The 22,656-nt window shown below is 35.6% G+C and overlaps 5 protein-coding genes and 1 long non-coding RNA gene across 9 annotated transcripts; 4 read left to right on the top strand and 2 right to left on the bottom strand.

The window, feature by feature from the left end:
* Positions 1-138: 138 nt before the first annotated feature.
* On the top strand, positions 139-2,823 carry LOC143199435 (uncharacterized). 2 transcript variants are annotated; one of them, XM_076409254.1, is made up of 5 exons: positions 139-237; positions 703-1,844; positions 1,907-2,053; positions 2,107-2,229; positions 2,285-2,823. In XM_076409254.1, exons 2-5 carry the CDS (start codon positions 726-728, stop codon positions 2,747-2,749), a joined length of 1,854 nt encoding a protein of 617 aa, XP_076265369.1. In that variant the 5' UTR covers positions 139-237; positions 703-725; the 3' UTR covers positions 2,750-2,823. The 2 variants fall into 2 exon arrangements, with proteins under 2 accessions (XP_076265369.1, XP_076265370.1); XM_076409255.1 differs by lacking the exon at positions 139-237 and adding an exon at positions 381-514.
* LOC143199437 (pancreatic triacylglycerol lipase) lies at positions 424-22,591 on the top strand. Of its 2 annotated transcripts, XM_076409257.1 has the most exons (14): positions 424-509; positions 17,567-17,678; positions 18,381-18,514; positions 18,569-18,675; positions 18,739-18,897; positions 19,545-19,662; positions 19,720-19,850; positions 19,939-20,110; positions 20,168-20,266; positions 21,555-21,661; positions 21,717-21,876; positions 21,931-22,089; positions 22,148-22,319; positions 22,373-22,591. In XM_076409257.1, the coding sequence occupies exons 3-14, from the start codon at positions 18,397-18,399 to the stop codon at positions 22,446-22,448; spliced, it is 1,578 nt and encodes a 525-aa protein (XP_076265372.1). In that variant the 5' UTR covers positions 424-509; positions 17,567-17,678; positions 18,381-18,396; the 3' UTR covers positions 22,449-22,591. The 2 variants fall into 2 exon arrangements, with proteins under 2 accessions (XP_076265372.1, XP_076265371.1); XM_076409256.1 differs by lacking the exons at positions 424-509; positions 17,567-17,678 and adding an exon at positions 17,803-18,134.
* On the bottom strand, positions 3,644-7,269 carry Kaz (E3 ubiquitin-protein transferase Katazuke). 2 transcript variants are annotated; one of them, XM_076409258.1, is made up of 9 exons: positions 7,112-7,269; positions 6,724-6,874; positions 6,489-6,632; positions 6,279-6,407; positions 6,061-6,221; positions 5,887-6,001; positions 4,780-4,930; positions 4,306-4,501; positions 3,644-4,254 (listed from the first exon to the last, which is right to left on the bottom strand). In XM_076409258.1, exons 1-9 carry the CDS (start codon positions 7,148-7,150, stop codon positions 4,153-4,155), a joined length of 1,188 nt encoding a protein of 395 aa, XP_076265373.1. In that variant the 5' UTR covers positions 7,151-7,269; the 3' UTR covers positions 3,644-4,152. The 2 variants fall into 2 exon arrangements, with proteins under 2 accessions (XP_076265373.1, XP_076265375.1); XM_076409260.1 differs by having other exon boundaries at positions 6,279-6,404.
* LOC143199442 (GTP-binding protein Di-Ras2) lies at positions 7,593-13,296 on the top strand. Its single transcript, XM_076409264.1, has 4 exons — positions 7,593-7,870; positions 8,121-8,217; positions 8,274-8,434; positions 8,486-13,296. Exons 1-4 carry the CDS (start codon positions 7,733-7,735, stop codon positions 8,678-8,680), a joined length of 591 nt encoding a protein of 196 aa, XP_076265379.1. The 5' UTR covers positions 7,593-7,732; the 3' UTR covers positions 8,681-13,296.
* Positions 10,706-13,296, top strand: LOC143199446 (uncharacterized). Its single transcript, XR_013006423.1, has 2 exons — positions 10,706-10,849; positions 13,111-13,296. It is a non-coding gene; the product is annotated as an uncharacterized LOC143199446 (long non-coding RNA).
* LOC143199443 (uncharacterized) lies at positions 13,507-17,049 on the bottom strand. The gene is made up of 2 exons (XM_076409265.1): positions 16,553-17,049; positions 13,507-13,780 (listed from the first exon to the last, which is right to left on the bottom strand). The coding sequence occupies exons 1-2, from the start codon at positions 16,914-16,916 to the stop codon at positions 13,734-13,736; spliced, it is 411 nt and encodes a 136-aa protein (XP_076265380.1). The 5' UTR covers positions 16,917-17,049; the 3' UTR covers positions 13,507-13,733.
* Positions 22,592-22,656: the final 65 nt, after the last annotated feature.

The raw sequence follows: 22,656 nt of genomic DNA, 5'->3' as shown, positions 1-22,656 counted from the left end.
ATTGAAAATATCTCACATGCAATTACAAAATGCATATTTCGTTTTAATATATATATCATAATATTTAAGCTTTAAATATACAAACATATTATTTTAGTTATCCCGCCTCTGAAACAATTGCATATTTGAAAATAGCCAAGAATCCCGAAAATGTAGAGGGGATTATTATGATACCGGAGTCGCGAATAACAGATTGGTTATTCATTTTAATTAGGAAAAGTGTTTGGTTAATCAACGGTAAGATTAAGTTCGTCTGAATGAACATTTTTTTATAATGAAAAGGAAATCTGATTTTATTATTTATTGTAATATTCGGAATAATTAATTCTAAGTATCGTATATTCTATAATATATAATTTAAATGATGCCTCTAGGTTATAGGGATATAAGGGCTAAATTGCAATATCCAAATCAAACCAATAGAAATTGGAATAAACAAAAGAAAACTGTTGATGATTCTTTTTCTATGGTTCTTGTTGACACTAGGGTAAAAAAACCATAGTATTATCGTGTGGTTTGTATTATTTTTTTGCTTTAATAAATATTTAACCTTTAATAATTAACAATGGCAACAAGTGTTATTGTGGATATTAGCGCTTCAACAGTTTGAAATATATGAATTTTCATAGTCAGTTATTAAGCCACCAACGCCACTAAATTAATTATCAATACCATTGAAATACATATGTTCTACATTTTTAGGATAGAAGATAAGTAAGATCAAAATGCCGTTATACAAAAAATCCTTGCTTAAAAGCAAAAGCAGAACCCAAAGTTCCTTTATCATTCCTTACCAAAGAAGCAATTCTTCCACTTCGAACATCCCCAAAGAAGACTATAAAAACCTACACATCCCCATTAAAAAAAGATCAATAAAGTCGCTAGTCCAAGCGACAAAAAGCCATGAATTCTTGAAGAGTGACACCAAAACTTTTGAAGGTAAACTGAAAAAACGGGCTCTTGAAAGAACAAATAGCATTCATAAAGTCATAAACACAGAGCCTGTTGAAAAAGCATCAACATCATCCTTAAATGATAGTCTTAGTCAGTGTGTCATATCAAATATTGAATTAAATGAGAAACTTAATAATAGCACTCAAAGCATGGCTGACAACAGCTTGCCCGAAACAATGAAATACAGTCAGAGTTCAAATAGTAGCAGTATTATAAGCCCTGACCTGATTGACGTGTGTTGTAGTAACTTGAAATTGGCAAAAAAACAATTTCAAAGTGGTACCAGAAGCAAAACTTCAACACCAATCGAATCAAAAGTTTTAAAAGAAATATCGAACACCAAAAAAATTGATAAAATTGATTCAGAAGTAAATTTGCCGAGTAGCAGTCAGGTCCTTCACCAAAACAAAATGAATGTTCAAACTAAAAATGCTCCTAAAAAATTACCAAAAAGTAAATTGATTGAGGAATTAAAGCAATATAGGATTCCAAAAACCAAACCAAAAAGTGACCATAGACAAGAAAACAGACTGGAAAAGGAATCTAATAGTAATACTGCTATAATGAACAAAGAAAATGTAGCAAATTCATCCAAGAAACACCATCATCTCAACAAAAAGACAGAAATAAAATCGAAGATTTCTATGGCAACACATTCGAAGAAAGAGATACTGAATAAAAAGCATAAAATAAATTCTGATCATAAATCGTCATTAAATACCCCCAATGAAAGGGGGTTAAAGCCTAAAAATAAGAAAAAGAGCGTGGATGAAGTTCGATTAGTTACAAAAGAAGAAAACAAACCTTTTAATGAATATCTTAACGAGCTTGATGAACTACAACGATACAGAAACGTCGGCTTGTATGCATTTTGTGATACATGTAATAAGGTGGTGGTTAATAATTTATTGTTAGCATTAGTTTCTTTTCATCTTTATATGTTGAAATTTAGGCTCGGTTCTTGCCAGATTGCAAAGATCCACTGCAACTTCCAGATAAATGGTATTGCCACATGAACCCCGACCCTGAATATAATAGCTGTAACGATCCAGGCGTTGAAATATCTCCGGAAGAGGAGCAGAGTCTTATACACAATAAGGTAAACAATCTTGTTTCATTCGAGTTTCCTTAAAATAAAGTCCATTTTTTAAGTACAACGCTGGTAGTATTGTGTGGGCCAAATGCGAAGGTCATCCGTGGTGGCCTGCGATGGTGGATGATGATCCCGATCTCAGATGTTACTATTGGTTGGACGACGAACATTCCGTTGTTCCGGTAAGTCCAGCATGATGTAAACGACTCATCGTCATTCTCTCCCTTTCTCCTTTAGACCTGGTATAACGTGACCTTTTTCGATCGCGAACCAGTAACCCGATCCTGGATTAGGACGGAAAACCTCCATAGTTTCAAGGCCAACGTATCCACCGACCTTTTCCAACCGTCTATAACAAACCGGCTTTATCACAGAATACAATATTCCAAGAGAGAAGCAGTCCGCGCCTGCGCAATGTCGTTGCCGGAACGATTGAAGACTTTCGGCTTCGTTGAAAGATACTATCGTCGAAAACAGAACCAACCGAAAACCATCAAGGTGCTGACGGTGGTGGAGGAGCGTCAGAGCACCGGCAAAAAACGAAAGATCTCCGAGAAAAAACGTCAAGGCAAGAGGAACAAGAGGAACAATACGCAGACCAACGATGATCTGGATCTGAACTTAGCTTCCGATGACATTTCAGTGTACCTCGAAGATAACGAGAAGTCTATCTTGGATAATATCGATCTCTATGTATATTAATGATTTTTATATGTCTATCGTTGTTGCATTTAGTTAGAGTTTACGTTTTTGTTTCAAATAAATGTTTCAAGTTCCTCATTGGTCTCAAATTTATTTAACTTTGATCAACGTCGTTGACATGAAAATTCAAGGAAAAACAACTAACTAATCTAGTTATCATTGACCTATCGTGAAATAATATCCAAAACATCCCAGCCTACGTGATCCGTTTGAGCAAAAACCATGTTGTCGTTAAGAGAAAAACACTGAATCTATTATTAAAAGTTTTAAGACAAAGTCGATTATGTTTAAACCTATCAGAATCAAATTAACGAAGAAATTGTAGAGGTATTGTGATTTTTTCTAGCCTAAGAATATCGTTTTAATCCTAAAATATTAGCCTTTATTCAAGTTTTTCTTTAAAATAAATAAATAAATGTTTCAAATTTGTTTACCTATAAATATGACAAATGAAAAACTACAAACTGATATGTGGAAAACAATTGAGTATCTAGTGTAGTTATCACGCGAGACAATAGCAGCTAAAATATAAGATCATACCAACCCGTGTGATCCACTTGATCAGAAATCATGTTGACGACGAAGAAAAATATTTTATGAAGCCTATTGTTAAGAGAATATAAGTATATTAATGCAAATCAAAATGTTTTTCAGACCTGTTAGTGTTGATTAGTGATGAACAATTACGATACGGATCATATAAATGTCATAAGCTGTTCCAGAGATGCATGTACAGCTCTCTACACTTTTAATCTCATGAAATACTCACCCATGGTCTCCTTTAATCACCTTATCCAGAGCTCCACGATGTCACTCACGTCACTAAACTCAGATTTCAATCGTTATCCGTGGGGTATCGCACATTCACTCCACAAAAAGAAATGAAAACAGTCATTTTGTAAAATAAAATTATATTAAATGTATCTTTAGAACATTACATATAAAATTAAAAATAGAATCCATTAAAAAGTATCCTTAACTTAATCTGATATCACTAAACAAGAAATCGCATGCGGTCGGAATCGACGACGCATCGACCAACAATAGGTTAATCAATCAATGGGAGATTTCATAAAAGTGAACGGAACTAATAGAGTTAACATCACGTATATTCACCTTAACAATAATGGAGAAATGATCACGTCGCTGTCGCGCGAAATTATATAACACTACTATAGATATATGTATATATATATAACTATTACCAAACATGGAGAAGCTCTTTCTTTTATTCGAAGGCCAAAAACTAATTTTGATACGATATTTTGGATTTCGACCTCTACGGAACCTATAAACCCTAAACGATTTCTGTTTGCTTCGACAAATCAACAAAACTTAATGGAGAGAAATTATACCTAGGTAATGGCATCGTGACGATATAACACCTGAGTATCACATAAAGGTTACATTACGAACACCTTTTCCACCTTCTTGAACGGGAATATTTCTTTCGTCTTGGGGCAGATCACCTGGCCGTTGTTTTCCTTCGCCATCAGTTCGAGGGCCTGAAAAGCTCGGTTAATACCGGCGCGGCATCAAGCAGATGGGATACAGACCTGTTCGCCGTATATATATCCGTTGGGCAACATCATCGGCTGGTTGTTCTCGTTCAGAGGTAGGCCGGTGATGTGACAGTAGAGCTTCGACTGAGAGCAGTGGGCGAAGGGTAGGGGATCGGCCAACTTGTTCAAATCGTCCTGGCAGACCGGACAAGCGGGATTCCGGTTTTCATTGTTGTCTGAGTAGCAATGAGTGGGGGGCGAGTTAAGGAATCGTAATATGTCACGATATGGATTTAATAAGTATATAAAGCGTTGCGGGAAAAGTAATTTCAGTTTCAGTCATCATTTTCCAGTCATTTTCAAAGCACGACAACTCTTGACTGAGTAAAATTGATTGACATCACACATGTTCCTCAGCATCTTTCAAACGCGATAGAGTAGGGCTTCCATGAATAAGAGACTTCTATTAGACAAAACCGCAATTACTTTTGCCGCAACCTTATGTATATTGAGTTCATAAAAGGATATGGAGTTTTGAGCGCAGACAGGCCAGCTTGTAGAGTTACAGTGAAGATGGACTGACTGGAAAGCTGATACAGTTTGTAGTTCTCTTGGCGGAATTGTTCTATGAGGAAGTTCCATCTGTTCAAGTTGAACAATGCGGCATAGTCTGGTAAACCTAAAAACATGTGAAATCGTTAACATTTGTGGCAGTTCATGTTCTGTATCATTGTTTTATCTTCATCATCATCATCAATTACTGTTTGTTGTTGACAAAGTCTCGCCATTGTTGAGGAGTTTCCACAACTAGTCTGACTTCAGATTCTGTTAGCTCTGTGTGATCCGGTGCGTTTCTTGAACCTCCCACCCAAAAGGTTGATTTCTCAACAGAAATGCATGAGGAATTTGCATCACCGAATTTGCTTCTCAACTGTACAGTAATTCTCGCATCTTAAACGAATTACTTCATTTATAGTACAATCTCGGAGAGAAACATTAAAATTTTACTTTCATCATGGCATATAAAAAACTTAACAGTGTCCAAGTCTTAGAACCACACGGAAGAATTGGAGTGTAAATTTTACTACCTTGTAACATTCTCAGGAGCACTATTCCAACACCTCAAAACTTATTGCTTTTAATTGTTTTCAATACTGAAACTTTTATAATTTATCCACGGCTTACTAATTTAATTTATTATTCTCACTTTTTAAATACATATTTTCTTTCATACTAAGATAATTATATACTTGAAACAATACATTGAAAAAATTATCTACCTAAACCAAATAAAGCTAATATAATCCTAAGTACCTTCATATTATCATAACATAGGTAATCTACATTAAAAATTGTAAAATTACCGACGAGCCAATAAGCTGAATCATGTGATAAACATAGAGAAAATTCACTTTAATGAGAACAAAATTAATATGCACATCATAATTAATTAATGAGATCCTCAAGCCATTAGTAGCAACAGCAATATGTGGTCTTAAAACTTTTTAAAGCAGGTACAGTTAGATGATGATGACAGTATATTATTCATGAAACATATGAAGAGATGCAAATAATAAAATCGGGAACTTCATTCATACTAAACATGTTTTCTTTCATATAAAACTAAAAACCAACCTGTATTGATAGAAAACGCTAACAATGCCATGACCTTCTGTATTTTCGTGAGGTGTTCTTCTTCGAAGGTGGGAAAATATTTCCGGGCGTGTTTAATTGCATCCATGCGACGATCCTGGAAAGCATAGCGTCAGAACGAGAAAAAATAAAAAAAGGAGGAAAAAAAGTATGCACCTTTCTAATAAACTCGACGAATTCCTGGACACGAATGTTAAACTCCATGGTCGACTTCAGTTTTCGCAGTTTCGACTTGTTATCGTGACACCAGGCCAGACATTTCTGGGTCTCGCGGTTCGCCAACGATCTCTCGATCTCGCGTGAGTTCAGAAAAATATCTGCAATAAAATTCGGCTGAGCAGGTGATTTTGTTTTAGGGCATAATGTCAAAATACCGATGTTGGTGTATTCTTTGATGTCGCTCCGCTCTGCCAGCTTAATGGCGGCGTTATAGAAACCGTTTCTCAAGAAGTACTCCACCACCATTCGGTCCAGTCGTTTTTTCCTCCATTGACTAACAGCTGCTAGGAAAAATTAATTAACTCAATGAAGAAATTCTTTTGACTCAACGAATCACAACACATTCAAGATTTTTAGAGTATTACCTGTTGTGTTACAGCTAGACGTAGCCGCTGCATGCTCTTTTAAATGATCTAGGCGTCTTTTACAAACATTCGCCGCTGTTATCTCCTCTAGAATGCTCTCGTCCGCTTTACGTTTCAGAACGTGCAGTTTTTCAACCATACCACCTATATGGTACAAAAAAAATCCAGCATAATTTCGTTCACATGATTTTGGAAAAAATCGTAATGTCATGCAACATTAAACAATCGTCCTTACCTAATAAATTGCTGATTTCTTTGGCTTTAACCTCTGGATTCGACGACAGACACTTCTCGACTTCGATTACACTTTGCTGGACATGAGATACTTCTCTATCTAATGTCTTTTGGGCTGTGCGAAATTTTTTATTTAAAATTTCGTAAGGTACCTAAGTTTAAAAAAACTATTTACAAGAAGAATTGTACATTTTTAGGCAATATTTAGTGTTTATTAGCACTAAATTAGATAACGATCTAATGAAAACGAAAAATCAACCAAAGATATTAATATCCAAATGTATTTTTATACTACGCCATAACATCCATAAAAATCAACAAAATGTTTTTATTTCTCTAAAAATTATAATCCACGCTGTTTTTTTCACTTAAATATTTAACGCAAATACCTTCAAAGTAGGGTGCTCTAAAGTCTTCACATCTGCCATATTCACTGCACAATAAAATAGAGTAATGTTTTCTTTTTCCTGTTAAAAATTTAACACTTCCGAAATATGTTACAGTAAACAGCTGATAATGACAATTATGGTCTCATTCTTTTTGACAAGAAAACACGTCGTTGCCAAATGTATTTTACTAAGTTCTCAGGATATACTAAATATCTGGTTATACAAAATAATCCAATTTTTAAAAATATTTTTAAATCTCCAAAAAGCAATTGGCGACAATTCGTTTAAAAATTACATCTACATGTTTAAATGTTATTTAATATACGCCCCAGTTGCTCTAAAACAGTGGGGTAAATGTTGCCCTCCCACACCCTGATCTGTCAAAAACTAACCAATCAATACAAGTTTTTAATTTTTATATTAGAGCCAGTGATTTATTATTTTTAAACATTTATTTAAAAAACCTCTTCGAAAAATTTCAATAACGTAGGTGCAAGAAACGAAAAATGCCCTCGTTGTTGATTGACGCGTTAAAAGACACCTTTTGCAGCATAGTTTTGTCTGCATAATATAACCTCTTTCGAATTACACTAACTCGCAAGAATTTTCCAAAAAGCTGTGATGCCTGAACAAAGTAACGACTACCGTGTGGTAGTATTTGGGGCCGGTGGTGTAGGGAAAAGCTCTTTGGTGCTTAGATTTGTTAAAGGCACTTTTAGAGAGAGTTATATACCCACCATTGAAGATACATATCGACAAGTAAGAACATATAATATGTAGTGTTATACTTTAAAACATAAACAAAAGAGCAGGTGTTTTCTGATTTTATTTGGTAAAGAATTAATTTATGTATTTTATGTTCTTATTTATTTTGTTGCAGTATTATTTGTTGCTTGATTTCACTTGATGTTCCTTTTATTTTAGTAACTATAATGGGTGAGTAAATTGTATTATGTTTTGCAGGATAAAATGTAACATTGAGCTATAATTTTCCATCAATTTATTTCAGGTAATTAGTTGCAACAAGAACATATGTACTCTACAAATAACAGATACCACAGGATCACATCAGTTTCCTGCAATGCAAAGGCTCTCTATCAGTAAAGGTAAACACTTCAGAACAATAATATGTAGATTTTTTAAATGTTTAGTATTATTCCAGGTCATGCTTTTATTCTTGTATACTCAGTGTGCAGTAGACAAAGTTTGGAAGAGCTGAAACCGATATTTGAGGTCATCAAAGAACTGAAAGGGCCAGATTTAAGTCAAATTCCAATTATGTTAACTGGTAATAAATGTGATGAAAGTGCTGAGTTGCGAGAGGTAAGAGGAATGTTAGCTTAATGAAGATCTACTACTGAAATTATTAAACAGGTATCTACATCAGAGGGCCAAGCTCAAGCAGCTGAGTGGGGTATTAGTTTCATGGAAACCTCAGCAAAAACCAACCACAATGTGAAGCAATTATTCCAAGAATTACTAAATTTAGAAAAGTCCCGAAATGTGAGTCTTAATGTAGGCGGTAAGACCAACAGCCGGGTGGCAAAGGATAAATGTGAACTTATGTAAATCCTTGTTTAGATATAATTTTTGTTGGTATAGCTGTTTGTCACTGTTTTTTTTTCTGTTCACGATCAATCTAATTTTTGCATTTTGAAACTGTATATTCACCATTTTTACAACAGCTGACCAACAGTTTTAACTTAAATATATTTGTTACTAATGGCAATACTGGATATGGGGATACACCCTAAAAAAGAAAAAATGGTATTTTTGCATAAGACGTTTTTGGAAGGTGATTTTTGGCTTTTATAACCAGTACAGGCTTGAATATATGCGATTTTTACGAAAGTACAGTATTATTTTACAGGTGCATAAAGATCTAGAATTGAATAGCTAAAGGGATAACTAAACTCAAAAAATAATTGATCATATCATAGTTTTAATTAAGTGCCAATTAAAGTGTTTTTAATATTTCATCAACCTAATATTTTTTGGATATAATCAATTATTTTATACGAATAATTTGGTGATAGATTAGGTGTATTGATGAGATTAGGTGTTGCAGCAATACCAAATCTCTGGTGTCTAGATTTCAATATATTACATTATTGAAATTGATTTCAATATTGTACAAGGCTTCATCTAATGTTCTGACTTCAGTATTTTTACCATTGATAGATCTAGTAAATTTCAATTTTGTGCAAGACTGGGTCCATTGTTTTATTTAAGTAATTTTACTATTGATGGATTTTTTCTTTTGAAAACCACATATGATCATCAATACACCAACACAAGAGAATCCATATTGTTTGGGAACAGGCGCATCACGACGAACGATAGTTGCAAATTTATTTAAACTAAAAACCGTTAGTTTTAAGTTCTCGATCATCTCAATAATGGTAAATTCCCGACGACTCGAATTTACACACGAATCACGCAATTTTCCGAGACCAAGCTTTAAACCAAACCAAAAAAATAAAATAAAACAAAATAAAAGGAACAAAGAGGAGAGTAAAGGGATCCCGGGGGAAGTGCCGATTTTTCGTGTTTTGCCCCACGTAATTGTTGTCATCAGAGGAAAGGTGTAGCAACAGTTTCTCTGCTGTCCTTGATGATTAAGTGCCCCTACTCGTGGACAATATTTAGAATTTGTTTTTAGATTCTTGTAAAATACGTATATATTAGTATTGCACTTTCGAAGGATAAGCACTTGCCTGGGATGACGGCATCATCGATCGGGAAGTGTCAGCATAGGTTCGTTGAGGGAGTTACATACATAAAAGGAACCGACGAGTATACCGTGCTGAGGCTTCCGTCGCATTTTAGCTTTCACGTATCTTTCGAGTTCACCATAACATGTCGACTGTAAGCTCACGACCATACCCCTAGCTGGAATTAGTTGAGATGTTCTCGTCGAAATGTTACTGACATAAAACAAAGCGTCATTTTGAAACGTCACCTCATCGTGCACGAATTTACCTTACGTTTTCAGAATCATGTCACCGATAGCATATCAATAATCGTAGTATTCAAGTAGTGGTTTAGGCTTAGAATTTACCTTAATAGTTGTAAGAGATCCTGCGAAAGAGCTCCACCCAACCCTTCCTCGATCTTTGTCTTTTGAACCGTTGCTTTAGTCACCGGAAGTATTTTATAAGGATTTTTACATAGCGTAGTTGGACGTGAACTATTTTTATATTATTCTGTAAACTGGAGGGCTTTAGCGTTGCTAGTACTAGTCGATTCTCCTTTCTCCATTAATTAATTAGAAACAGGGTACAAAAAACACGATCATCACGTCAGTTGGACACGATTTCCAACAGTTTCCACGTGATGTTGAGATTTTCCGTTCTTTCCGTTGATGGTATCCCCTAGAAGAGTTTTAGGTGTCTCTCTCTCTGTCTGTCTCGTTCCGTCTGCCATCTCCTCCAGTCAATGTGGACCATACGAATCGTCGAAACAAGGAAATAATATACGTATGATTTTTCCCGGGGTGGAGCTCCCTCGACCAGGCCGTACACTTTTTTAGACCGGGTGCTAAACGCAAAATATTGTTCATGTTATCGATCCTTATGTGGTCGAAACGTTGACCCGAGTTCGCGGTAGTTTTTCGTTCTCGACGATCGGTGAATACGTTTTAGGCCGGACCACCGCACGGTTATGTGCGGTGCTGTTGATAGTTTATCGTTATCTATATATATTATGAGCGAGCTGGGTTGGTCAACGTCGGCCATGGTAAGTTTTTAAGAAAAAAATATTTGTTATATTCACGCTTTAATAGTGTTCACTATATGAACTGCAAATGTGATCCAATTTATAAAGTATTTATGCAACGAAATATGTTGAATAATATTTATTAACAGTAGAGAAATTTAGATGGGAAGCGGGTCGGACCGACCGGGAACTAGTGCAGTTTTGCGTCTACCTTGACAATGGGTTGGGGTTCCATATGGGAACGAATCCCACACGGGTACAGTCTCGAGGAATGAAATTCGCTGCGGAATGAGAGATGTATAAAATTAGCACGATCTTACCCGAAAAAAGTCTAGAAACTACAACACAACTTATATTTAAAAATATTTGTCACTTGTCAGCCGGAAGGCAACTCAGTCGGTAAAGCAAGCTCACTGATTGGACAGTTGCGATTCAGGCTTGACATTAAGCTAACGGTATTTTCACGTTGTCAATTATTTTTGACAACTAAAGCTATTATTTACAAATATCAATAATTTAAATGAAAATATAAAAAAGAAGTTTTTTAATAATTTTTTAATGTATTATAACAACTGATGCTTAAATTGTTAAATTAAATTAAATTTAAATTTTTTCATTTCAAGAATTCCTGCTTATATTTATTATTTAAAAAGAAATTGGTAATAACAGTTAGTTATAATTCAATACCATATTTTTCTAGTTTTCTAGATGTTTGTGGAATGTCAACATTTGTTTCTTTTCATTAATTAATTTGACTTGTCATGGATTAATAATGTTAGAGATATGATATTTTGAATGTAGGTAGGGTTGTAGGAATTATATCGATTTCAGATACGGTTGGGGGTATGAAATTAATTCCGATTATGAAATGATATTTTATTTTTAGGAATTGTTCAGTTTTTGAGAATATAAAATAACTAATAGTTATCGGTTTAGGTTCTTTTTTTTCAATAAGCAGGAATCATTGGCAGAATAATAAAGAACAGTTGATTGTATTATAATACCATATGTTCCCGGTTTTCTACATTTTGTCCAATGTACAAATTTGTTTCTTTTTTCTCAATTTTTTGCTTGTCATATACCAATAGTCTTACGGATATTACATTTTTAAGGAATTGTGAAACAAAAATACGAATAGGTAACGATTTGACTTTATTTATCGTTTAGTTGTGCAATGATAAAGAAAACATTCTTATGGCTGTTTCTTTTAAGTGTTATCTATTTTCTTGAAAATGCAAAAACAAATTATAATAAACAAAAACAATGTTGTTCTCGTTTCAATTATGTTATTCAATATTTTTATAAGGATATATGCATCCGTTTTACAGTTAAGCTTAATAACATCTTTGTTGTAGATGTTGTAAGGCTGATAATTAGAAGTACATTTTGAAATAATAATTCTAATCGGATAATAAGCGATGGCTTGTCATCTGTGAATTTTTCATCATATATTTTAGGTTCTGTGAACTCCCCAATGGTTCATGATTTTTTCTCATGTAAGATTTTAAACATTTACGTAGAAAGTCGGTGTAGAATTATGTTATGATTTTTGGATCAGTGTAAAATTTTAGAATTAATGTTTATTACAGTTTTTAACTTAACTTAAATTATTGGTGTTTGTAAATAATATATTTACTCACGTATTTACGTAAATAAAAGATAAAATAAAACGGTGTTGGTATAAGGTGATGGCTCTTTATTTATTATCGAAATAGATAAGAAATACAGGCAGTTAATTGGGCTCTTGTATGGTATGACCACGAGTTGGTTTAAAGCCATCGCTGCTAGAACCCAACAAGTTTTTAACACCCCAGATGATATTTTTGTGTTATATTTTTATATGGAGTCTTATTTCGAAACGAGTTTCTGAGATTTTGCCCACCTAATTAGTGTTAAAATGCTCGGAAGAGAACTTCACTGTTCCGGTCGGTATCGAACCATTCTCCGATACATTTTTGGATAAAATCGTATTTCCGCTCTATAGAATCTCCGACATCGCAATTGATTTACCCGCCAGCGTACTTCCCCGCCTCAATCGTCGACCAGCCCGAACACACACCCTCTCACTAAATGTATTCCGTGTTTATACACTTTTCGAACTTTCGAATTAGATCGTAGTTGAATTTACTCGCACCTTAAGGTCCAATACATGCATCGAGCGATTCGCGCTAGCCGCCGGTAGGTGGAGGACGGTACGTTGGCGTTGTTTTTTTTCTGTTTTCGAAGAGAAACGTTGTTTTCTGGAATTCTATCGAATGTTAATAGAAATATTTTCGCTTAAGAGTAGCTACGAACCCGCGGCAGCGGCTACAGATGGCGTCCCGCTGATGAACTCAAACGTAACTGCTGCTCTGAGTTTCATTGGTATTATATAGTGAACTTACGGAACAAATTTGTATACTTGTAGATAATTTACCTACTGTTTACTCAGAAGTACCTTTAAATTTATTAAATATTATTCCTACCAATGTAGTTGTTTTATTTTATTACCTTTTCATTATCCACAGAAAACCCCTGGCAAAGTATTTCAGTTTTTCATAATAGATGGCGCTAAAATCACGCGTCTGTAGGAATGTTCGTCGGGTCGGTCGGTTGGAATGAAAGGCTGTCGACGCGATTGCTTGTCCGAACACACTACTATATTTGAAAAGAATTTGTACGAGAACTAAAAACACCTGTTGGAACAAATACTTGTTTATTTCGTTATTAAATTGATACATGTGGCCGACGGGAGAATTGACAGGATATTAGGTTAGGTAGAGGAAGTACGGTAGCGCTGTGGAAGTGGTACTGTTACAAGGGGATGGAGAAAAGAAAAGAGAACGAGACGTCGTCGTGGTGGTCTTTTATAGCCTGGAACTGCATGGTACCAATCCACCGGCGTTGCCAATCTTTGTACTTGTTGCTAGTGAATTCGTGGTGGCTTAAAGGGTCGTGGCGGACGCCACAGGTCTGTAGGAATGTTAGTTTGTTGCTTGAGTATATTCATTTGTTTGTTTGTTCGAACACTTATCACTACTTTTGTGGAAGGAATTTGCACGAGATTTTGAAGGATATTGTTTGACCTAAAACTTGTTTATTTTGATGTTGGACTACATGTGGTCGACAGGAGAATGGACAGCTGGTACCAAATAGTTTTTTGCTGGTGTTGCTTTAGGTTTATGGAAATTTAGGTTTATGGAGTTTTGCGAATGACACAGACCTTGTGGTACTATTGGGATTACCGTATTTCAGTTACCCACCGCGGATGGCAAATCAGCGAATTGACATGTTCTAAGGTGGCAAGAGAGAACCTCACACTGAACCAGCATCTTATACAGGTTTGCTTTCTGTATATTCCTTATACTCAGTCAAAAGTTATTGGTCTTTGAAGATGAGGAGATCTTAGAGAATAATGTTCATTATATTTAGAAAGTTGGAACCATTTACACCAAGCTGATTGCAGAAATGTCTTAACTTATTAGAGTTGAATACCGAATTCTGAAATTCAGGTTATAACCTGATTCATAATGATGCTATGAGAACTATGGTAAGATGCCTGATGGAGTTTAATACATTTTGGGGGAGCATGTTCAGCTGGCCAAAATGAGGACCAGTTTATCGAAAGTAGAGCGAAAACCAATAAAAGCAACAGTCGCACGCTTTTCAACCTGTTTCTAAATAACATGTCAATAAAAGGTTCCCGGACTGACACATAGATGGCGCTACTAGAATTAAATTCATGTTTTTTTAATTAGCCCTAACACTCAAAAGACGCGCATATAAATTTGACAGCTGTCGGATCGTTAGTTTGTGAATTATAGCATTTTACGTGAAGCAACATTTATTATTGTGAAAAAAATGGGTAAAAAGGAATTTCGCGTGTTGATAAAATATTGCTTTTTGAAGGGAAAACACAGTTGAAGCAAAAATTTGGCTTGATGCCGAGTTTTCGGACACTGCCCCAAGAAAATCAACCACCATGATGAAATGAGCACCGAAGACGGTGAACGCAGTGGATGGCCAAAAGAGGTTGTTACCGCCGAAAACATTAGAAAAATTCACAAAATGCTTTTGAATGACCGTAAATTGAAACTGAATGAAATAGCAGACACTCTAAAGATATCAACTGAACGTGTACATTATATCATTCACGAATATTTGGGTATGAGAAAGCTCTGTGCAAAGTGGGTGCCGCGTGAGCTCACTTTTGACCAAAGACAACGACGATTTGATGATTCGGAGCAGTGTTTGAAGATGATCAACTGTAATAAACCCGAGTTTTTGCGTCGATATGTGATGAACCCGCTCCAAAGCGTGGGAAAACGCAACAGTCGTCTGGCAAGGTTACGGCGTCTGTATTTTGGAATGTGTGTGGAATAATTTTCATTTAATACCTTGAAAACGGAAGGAGCATCAACAGCTACTATTACATAGCGTTATTGGGCCATTTAAAGGACGAAATCGTCGAAAAACGGCCGCATTTGAAGAAAAAGAAAGTGCTGCTTCCAGACAATGCACCGTGTCAAAAATCTATGAATTGGACTTCGAGTTGCTTTCTCATCCACCGTATTCTCCAGATCTGACCCCCATGATCTCTATCACCATTTCCTGTCCTCAAATCTCAAAAAAATGCTCGATAGGAAGAAGTTTTCGTCGAATGAAGAGGTGATCAACGAAACTGAGATCTATTTTGAAGCAAAGTACAAATCGTATTACAAAAATGGTATCGAAAAGTTGGAGGGTCGCAATAATCAGTGTATCACCCTTGAAGGGAATTATGTTGAATAAAAATATTAATTTTGCCAAAAAAATGTGTTTTACTATGGTAAGCTGGAAACTTTTCAATTGATCTTTTATAACATATTCCCATACAATTGACATGAGAGTTATAATTCAATAATATACCCATCCACTGTGTATTGAGACATGAGACCCTCTAATTATTACTCGCAATAAGTCTATGAAAACTTCTGCTGATATATGGCATATTAATAGAGCATAAGAAGTAAGAAACCAAATTTACTAAAAACGCTACGAATATTTTCCCTGGTGCAATATATTTTATTTTAAGCGTTTATCATGTATTTTCACTAATTTGAGGTCAGTTCGGGCTACTTCAAACTCATACGTCATTAGCTTCATTTTGAATTCGAGCGATAACTACTGTGCAATAGTCATAGTTATATGTTTACTAAAATCGAACAGCAAAACATCCCGGAATGTGTGAAAATAATAATATCACCACACAAATATTTATATTTGATACGGTTGACACATATATACGTCCAGTGTTTATATACGTATATCTAAACGTGTAAAATATTGGATGTCGAGACACAAACATCCTGGTACAAGTTATAAGACAAACTTTTAATCACGATATAAAGAGAATTTAGAGGAGAATCTTCCAGATATAGTCCTTCATCAACACCGACGAACGTATTGCCAAATTCACTTTATAAACTGAAGGTATTTTTCTTTCTCATTTTGCTAGTTAGTATTACTCTAGTTAAAAAGAGACAGAATGAAGTCTGATGCGATGAAGTCCGAATATCGGTCCAAACTAAATCGGTTTATAAAATGTGATTTCGGTTGGTGCTCGTCAACACCGTTGTCATATGTAAATGTAAATATAATAAAACAAGTCTAACCTACAAATTATTGTGGCTATTTAATTAACTATAGTTTAAGACCCTTTAGGTTTATCCTAACTTATTCTAGAGAATATTATATCTCACTCACTGTGTCCATTAATCAATTCATATGGTAGTTTGCGTTTGAGCCAAGGCACTTCAATGTCGTCGCGCGCATTTAACTGTTTGGCGAGTGCATTGGGATTCACTAACTCGGATGACTGTCGATAGGACTTCGGAGTGAAATGATGGAGCCATATTTCATCCATTGTCACACATCGACGCAAAAATTCGGGTTTATTACGCTTGATCTTTGGTTGTCTTTGGTCAAAAGTGAGCTCACGCGGCACCCACTTTGCACAGAGCTTTCTCATACCCAAATATTCGTGAATGATATGATGTACACGTTCAGTTAATATCTTTAGAGTGTCTGCTATTTCATTCAGTTTCAATTTACGGTCATTCAAAATCATTATGTGTATTTTTAAAATGTTTTCGTCGGTAACAACCTCTTTTGGCGGTCCACTGTGTTCACCGTTTTCGGTGCTAATTTCATCTCGTCTAAACTTTGCATACCAATCCTTGATGGTTGATTTTCCTGGGGCAGTGTCCGGAAACTCGGCATCAAGCCAAGTTTTTGTTTCAACTGTATTTTTTCCCTTCAAAAAGCAATATTTTATCAGCACGCGAAATTCCTTTTTATCCTTTTCTTTCACAATAACAAAAGTTGCTTCACTCAAAATGCTATAATTCACAAACTAAAGATCAGACAGCAACCAAATTTATACACGCATCTTTTGAGGATTAGGGCTAACTAAAAAAGATATGGATTTAATTCTAGTAGCGCCATCTATGTGTCAGCCCGGAAACTTTTCAATTGACCTGTTATGTTAAAGCCAGAATGAACAACAACTCAAATTTGATGCGGCAAGATTGCTACGTTTTAATGTCATTAATTTATATGACGTGAGTTCACTCTTTTATTGAACGGACTATACATCTTGTTTACTTCCCTTAGTTCATTGGATTTTACCCCCTCGATCGCTTGTAAATGGCAACATCGCAAAATCAAACGAAAACTGCCGAAGTTTTCCTAATACCGGCTGTGATCATCTATATATAGACAGTACTAACTGAGCCAGTGTCTATGTACGTTTTCCATTATCATCTAGTGATGTCGCCGCTATCGCTCTTTCCTGGGTTGTTACAATTGACGCCATCTATCGGTAGAAACGGTGAGCTACTTCCTACATCCAACAATAAAATACGTTCGTTCTTGACATTTTGTTTTTTTTTTCGTTATCTCGGCTCTCTGCGATTAAATGCCGGCCGTTATCTGAAGACATCCATTTGTCTTAGCGCGTTATCTCGAACGGACACCAGTCACCACGGATACGTGCTGATGCAAAACTACCAAAACGGATCAGTGCGGGGACTGGACGACTCAAACGTCGACCGAACCCGGATATAGGCGTGAATCGGCAAAGACTAAACAGTGGCTCGTCTCGTCTTCTTTTCTCAACACCCCGTTCTTGACCTCACGTACTTTGGACCCTGGCGATAAGGCCAGATCGTGGACTTAATAAGATTACCGTCACTCTGCCACGGACACTCGTTTTTGGTGAAAAAACCGCCGAGAAGACTATTTTTTCGGATCGGATGGTAGAGTGCTGTGAAAACAATCGATAACGGTATGTTTTGTTTCTCCAGCGTGCACTGGAATTAATTTAAAAAAAGAAATAGATAAATAACTGTAATAATAGAACAGGACGATAACATTTACACAATATGTTCGAAAAAGTGAGGCTATGACGCGTTTTACTTAATGACACACGTGTTTTCAACTAACCTATAATAGATGTCGCTAGTATAAACGGAAATAAAATTAGATCTGAATTTTGATATGATTTACTAAAAGAAGAACGCATTTTTTGCAGCATAACTATTATAAAAATGTATTCAACAACGGGCAATGGTTCTATCGTGTTTTATACACTCATGTATGTGATGAACCAAAGTATTATCCAGGATGAAGGCTCGTACAACTATTATTATATGAAAATAGGAAAAGGTTAGGGATATTTTCATAGTTTCACACAAATACTATTGTTATTTATGCTTGTAGAGACTAACGCGAAGAAATGCTATGGAATTTATGGATGTTTTGAGCTGTCACCACCATGGACATCAGAAAATCGACCGGTATCTTTATTTCCCAACAATTTGAGAGACGTACGTATACATTTCGTGTGATTTTCGCTATAAAAATTGACATAACCTCATTTTTATGTTCAGATCGAACCAAATTACTTCCTCTATACCAGAAGTAATCGAGAAAGTCCCTTATTAATTGACGTGAATGAATATGAGTACGTGACGAGTTACGGCATAGATGCAAGGAAACCTATTTACGTTATTACGCATGGTTATATGGAAGGAGGAAGTATACACTGGGTAATATTATCTAAAAAATGTATAATTATTTTAAAATATAGTAGGCCATGCTTTTTTATTCATAAACACAACGTCAATACTGTTCAATGCCGAAGAAATCTAGAATGCTCTGACTTGTTTGTATAAAGAAACAGTTTTAGACAAAATTATAATTTAGCTAGCGGGCAAAAAAGTATTTATTAATCAATTCTTGAGCCTGTGTATGTTAGCTGCTCCATCTACCGTACAATCCTTAACTTAAAACTCCACATAATCCAATAACTCCATATATAATATTTTTTTAATTAATTACATACTAATTAAGTACATGCCATGAATTGCATTGGCTGTTCTATTGGAAGGTGTATTTTTGAACCTATATTATTCATTCAAAAAAATGTCGTCTTTAACATCAAACGTGCTATAACCAACAGAAAGTAACTAGGTAACAAAAATTCAAATAAACCAATCAAATATCTCCACGGACCTTTGTATTACAACTCAGACACCCCAATAAAACGACTCGAAAGGGCGATAACAGTGCCACCTAGTTGGTGGACGGCGCGAAACAATTCTCAAGGCCACCTATCAATGTATAAATCTCTAATTACTCTATGGACGATTAATCCCCGGTATGTTCATGACAAGATGTGTGTAATTATTTGCAGATAGTTAAAATGGCTCAAAAGTTTCTGGACCTGGAGGATTGTAACGTTATCGTGGTGGATTGGCACCGTGGTTCCAGCCCTCCCTACACTCAGGCGGTAGCCAATATACGACTGATCGGTACGATATGACATCGCGTATTTTCTCGGACGTATTTTAACGAAAGTCTCGTTCAAGGTAAAATGACTGCTCACCTTCTAAGTGACATCGCGGCCCAGAATGACAACTACACCATGAAGCACACGCACTGCATAGGACATTCGCTGGGCGCCCATCTATGCGGCTATGTCGGGTATTCTTTGCAAGAAGTAAGTTGTTTTCCGAGATATTTCCGGTCAAGGCCAACCAGGACATGAAACTGCTCTCACCAGACTGTCACTTTATCACTCTTTACAGGAATTTAATTTAACTATAGGCCGAATATCGGGTCTGGATCCGGCCGAGCCGCATTTCGCCAAGACCGGAAGACCGGTGAGGCTGGACCGCAGCGCGGCCGATTACGTGGACATCATCCACACAGACGCCACACAGTTTATTACCGGAGGACTTGGTATGAGAGAAAGCATAGGTAATTTTATATAAGCTCGTGTCGTTTCGCGCTCCTTACTATGGTACTACCTTTCAGGACATGTAGATTATTTCCCTAACGGTGGGAACAGACAGCCCGGATGTGAGAAAACGATGGCACAGTTTATCAACGACCAGAAAGGCAGCTTTTTCAATGGTGCGTAAGTTATATTTATAGTCTATTCAAAGTTTTTTTTAGTAATGCGTCATGGATATTTGTGACGTCGAAACATTGCAGTGTTGCCGCATCAACTCTGAGTTTTAGTTCGGTTTGGCTTTGATATACAAGAAAATCCTAATCTAAATAAAGTAATTGAACAAAAATGTTATCAAATATAACTTATTTTAATATTATTTTACCTTTTTCCATCAATTTTTATTGTCTTTACACTTTTTTTGTTACTGTCTTGCCAAGTGTACCACAAGGAACCATTTTGAAATATTCAAGTTTTAAAAGACGCTTTTAAAATTTTCATTTTCTTTATTTTCACTTTCTTCCTTTTTTTTCTTTTCTTTCTTCTCTTCTTCTTTAATTTTTTTCTCTTTTTCTTCGTTTTCACTACAGCTATTTGACTGTCTAGTAGTATCGCTTGAAATACCATGCTCGTTTTTGAGATACGAAGAAATTTTTTGTATAAATAAAACGCACTGTTTGAAAGTTAGAACTGATTTTAAAATGTAAATATCCTTGCTGGGTCACTAATACTTCCATATATTTATGTCCAAATTCTCAAGAAACAAAGCATCCTTCCAAGACTCCCTTCAAGGACGCTCACTATAGAGGCGTCGGCCATCGAGAAAAATATTGATATTTCGATATTTTAAAAAATATCGATATATATCGGAGAAAAAAAAATCAATAATTTATTGCAATATATATATTGATATTTTTTATAAACCCTTACAATTAAATAATTAAATTTAAAATTAAGAACCAATTTTAAAGGCTTATTTAAAATAATTAAATGGGTTTATATATATTTTTTTAAATATCGGCCAGAAATATCGATATATCGATATATTTTCGGCATCCCTAGCTCACTATAACGCTTATATGTTATCTATATATACCCATATATCGTATATTCTCGAATAGTTGTACTATCGATTTATGGAACAAAAAAAATTGAAATTTTTGAAGTCTCTAAACCTATCCCCCTCCCCTTAAACTTATAAATTATATCGATACGAGTAAAATAAACCAACGAGCACGAAATATATACCAGATAACAACAAAATATTTACGAAAGCGTTCGCATTTGTTATATTTTAATAAACATAACCTAAAAACGAGTGGTTTTTTCCCGCCCTATATTATCATAAATGATAATTTCGGTGATTCTTTGTTACTGTCATCGTGGTTGTCATGCCGCTTGACATCGGCTCACTAGATCCTGGCCACGTCGCTAAAAACGTCGCAAATAACAAGAATTATTTTGTTTTAGGTATGAAGAAATATCTGAGTTGCAATCACGAGCGAGCCCATCAAATATTCATCGAAACAATCAATCCTAAATGCTCCTTTTTGTCCGTAACATGTACGTCATATGAGGTATAACAACTGAATCCTTCACTGTCCACCGTTTTCTGAATCTAAACGTTTTCAGGACTTTCTGGATGGAAAATGCTGGGGTTGCGGTAAATACGGCGCCAAATGCATAACGTTCGGCTTCGAAGGCCGCAAGCACTATGACAAATTTTATGGTCCGGGCCTTAACCGCGGTCTGAACCAATATTTATTAACAAGCGAAGCTAAACCGTTTTGTAGTAAGTGTCACGGCACACTGGATAACAAATTTTGATAAGTTTACTGTTGTTTAGAGGGACACTATCGGATAAGGGTTCGAGTTTCTGGTAGCGAGGAAAGTGTCAGGCATAAAGGTGAGATCGGCCAGCTGGTATTCACAATGCACAACACAATCGATGGATCTGCCCATAAAACATCACCTGTCGGTTTCATCAGTGGATATTACGAGCCAGGCAAGTTGATGGAAAAGTGAGGTTAAGATTCCAAAAAAAAAATATATCGACCTTTCAGGTGAAGTATATACTCGAGTAGTTGCCACTGACGAGATAAAACACTTACGAGCGGTCGAAATTGAATGGAAATATAACAGCAGTCTCTTCAACCCACTCACGTGGAGATTACTAACGACCCCTATGATATATTTGACAGACGTGGTAGTAGAAACTCTCGAAACACAACAAAAGTAAGTTTGTTAGTATTTTCTGGCAACAAGTCTAACTCTGTTGTTATTTTAAGGATCACGGTATGCCCGAAAGATCAGAAACCATTGGTGACTGGATCGCCACAACTTATGATTCCTACTTATTGCTAAATCAAACGCTACTTACTATATAACAATGCAAAAACAAGTGATATATACTTATCATCCGTAATATTAGAAATAACTCATTTTATATCAGTGCCATTCTAGTATTTATTATAACATATTGTAAAATATAATTATTTTTATCAAAACGATTTTCGTTTATACTAAGATAATTTTAGATCAAGAAAGCCAAGATAAAATTTTAGTTGACATC

Source organism: Rhynchophorus ferrugineus, unplaced genomic scaffold (assembly GCF_030347505.1).
Source record: "Rhynchophorus ferrugineus isolate W39M unplaced genomic scaffold, kcgeb_rfMv2 rfM7, whole genome shotgun sequence".
Classification (NCBI taxonomy): Eukaryota; Metazoa; Arthropoda; class Insecta; order Coleoptera; family Curculionidae; genus Rhynchophorus; species Rhynchophorus ferrugineus.
This window is presented reverse-complemented; position numbering and strand designations above follow the sequence as displayed.